The 2,918-nt window shown below is 37.0% G+C and overlaps 1 protein-coding gene across 1 annotated transcript; it reads right to left on the bottom strand.

Annotated features, from left to right (window-relative positions):
* Positions 1-1,246: 1,246 nt before the first annotated feature.
* On the bottom strand, positions 1,247-2,555 carry LOC141607479 (protein FAR1-RELATED SEQUENCE 5-like). Its single transcript, XM_074426831.1, has 3 exons — positions 2,336-2,555; positions 1,977-2,222; positions 1,247-1,746 (listed from the first exon to the last, which is right to left on the bottom strand). Exons 1-3 carry the CDS (start codon positions 2,553-2,555, stop codon positions 1,247-1,249), a joined length of 966 nt encoding a protein of 321 aa, XP_074282932.1.
* Positions 2,556-2,918: the final 363 nt, after the last annotated feature.

Below are 2,918 nucleotides of genomic sequence, written 5' to 3' on the forward strand. Positions count from 1 at the left end.
CTTTGGCTATAAGAGTAATGTACATACAAGCCTTTAAGAATGTTCCTTGCAGAACAACAATAATGATTCTTTAATACAAATGTAATATACTTTGGCTATAAGAGTAATGTACATACAAGCATTTAAGAATTCTCCTTGCAGAACAACAATAATGAACCTTTAATACAAATGTAATATACTTTGGCTATAAGAGTAATGTACTTTGGCTATAAGAGTAATGTACATACAAGCCTTTAAGAATGTTCCTTGCAGAACAACAATAATGATCCTTTAATACAAATGTAATATACTTTCCCTATAAGAGTAATGTACTTTGGCAGTAAAATCGAATTGTGCATCCAAGCCTTTAAGAATGTTCTCGTAGTGTATATTATGGATGTCTATCCTTGAATCAAAAATTTGCACCTTCCACTTCGTTATCAGATTCATCTTCTTCATCGTCGTCCTCCACATCATCAGATTCATCTCCTTCATCGTCGTCATCTTCATGGTAGTATTTGGTGAATATGCAACAAAATGTAAATTAAATATCAGATTTTATAAGGAGAAAATGGCCAAAAATGAACAACTAAATTGATAATAGATTTAATGTTAACCAAATATACATTGCTGAAATTCTCATCTCAGGCCTTGAACAACCATAATGTTCATTGCACAAAGAGCTTATGTGCCTCCATATAAGATTGATGATTTTGGAAGGTAAACACTATGCGCTATGCTTGTATAATTTAATAATTATTTAACATTAATGTAATATGCTTTAACAAGAAACCAAATTATACATACCTGTCAGATGGTTTGTTTCTTTGCAAGTCCTAGAGTTGTGTCCTTGGCGGCCACATGTTTTGCAGTACTTCTTCTCTTTTCTTCTCTTCTTTAGGGCTTTTAACATTTGTGATTCAATTCTCTTGCCCTTGGTCCTACCCTTGTTTTTAGATTTTTTAGGAACATGAATCACCAACTTCTCAGGTATTTTGCAGCCCACGTACTTTTCTATTTATTTCATCTTGTCTTTCTTCTTTGCTGGTACACTTCATTTACTAATCATATCCAATCTAATATCTCTCGGTTTTTCAATCAAAAGCTTCATGTCGTTATCATCACACTCACTACGCCGACACAAGAATAAACCTCTTGCCACATTCGACTCAAACTTTTCCGTCAGAAAACTTTTGAGAGACATCTATCAGTTTGCCATCTTTCTCATAGACAGGCTTACTCATTGCAGCTTTTGTCCATCTTTCCGTTATGTACTGTTCTTGTATTTTCTGAAAATCTTGGTTGTGTAGAATCCAAAGGCGATGCTGCACAACAAGCCCATTCTCTCGAAACATAGAACAGAACAAGTAATCTCCATGTTATCTGGTGAATATGCTACGTTCCATGACTTATTTGGCATCCGCAAGTCTGTTAGAATATATATTTTTGTCTCATCAATCTTCTCCACATCTTTAAAACGGCAATCGACAAAGTCCGCAACCAATTCTATTTGGAAGTCTTTGAAAATGTTGTGCGAGTACATTTCAGAAGCATGGACTTCAACGTTTGACTTTGTTTTCCGTGGGATTTCAGAGTGTTTGTTGTCACTGTTCAATTTGGACTGCTTGTGTCTTTGTGCTTCCAAGGCACTCTCATAGCACACCCAAAACTCAACAAGGGTCAAATGAGGTGTGAGGAACCCGTCAAAGAAACTGTTTTCACTCTCAGACCTAGAAGTAACCCTCATCAAGCCAGACATTGAAACATCTTTAAAATAGGCAGAGATCCACTATTCCCTGAGATCGTACAAATCTGAAAACCACTCGTGTTCTACAAGTTGATAATCAGTCATTATCTTCCCCCATTGTTCTTCGAATTCATCAGGCTCAAGTTGGTTGTTCCAAACACACCTATTGAGCCTGGTCTTAAAATCCTCATCTTGAAACAGTTGATAACTGACTTTCTCTCTTAGTTTCTTCATTATGTGCCACATGCACATGCGTGTGTTGACTCCTTAAACACTTCCGGGACTACCGACTTCATTGATTTATCCTGATCAGTAATTATAATTCTCGGTTGGCACCCGCCCATTGCTTCCAAAAATGTCTTGAACAGCCATGTATAACACTCAATACTTTCATCACCTATCAACCCAGCTCCAAACGTTATGCACCTTTTGTGGTGATCAACTCCTGTGAAAGGCACAAACACCATGTCGTACTTGTTTGTTCCATATGTAGCATCTGCTGATAAAACCTCACCGAACAAAGATGTAGTTCTTTATGCGGATCGGATCCGCCAAAACACTCCAAATGGCACTTGTTTTCATCTACTATAAAATTAAAGTAAAATGAACTGCATGTGTCTTTTCTCTCAATAAGATTTTCAACAAACATTTGTGCATCAAAATTACCAATGTAGGTTTTTATATCCCTGGCAAAGTTTTTGAAATCAACCTCAGTAGCCCCAATGTTGTCATAACCTCGACACAGCTCCTTCCAACCTCTATAGGCTTTCACACCACCTAGTTTTAGCACCTTTACCTTTGTGACAAATTGCTTCTGTACCTCTGTCATTTTTCGGTTTCCTTTCAAGAATATTGTAGATTCAGGCAAAACAAGTGGATGGTTATGCGCTTCATCGAATCTGGTAACAATATAAGTTCCATTTTCTTGGTATTTAAACTGCACTAATGCACGACAGTCAATTCTTGTAATCGGCCTCACACGGCTTATGTCATCACATCGATTCTCGCATCATTCTCAGAGATATCGGTATCGATGCGATCCCTCTTCCTTTTCCTACTTTCCTTTACACCTTACCTATTGCAGACAACATTCCTTAATGCAAAACTGTTTGGTAACTCATTGCCTTTAATCCTTTTTGTTGTTGCAAGTCTTGTCGTAAACCCACAGATTGTACAATATTCTTTGTAGAAT

This window comes from Silene latifolia, chromosome 10, assembly GCF_048544455.1.
Source record: "Silene latifolia isolate original U9 population chromosome 10, ASM4854445v1, whole genome shotgun sequence".
NCBI classification, from domain to species: domain Eukaryota; kingdom Viridiplantae; phylum Streptophyta; class Magnoliopsida; order Caryophyllales; family Caryophyllaceae; genus Silene; species Silene latifolia.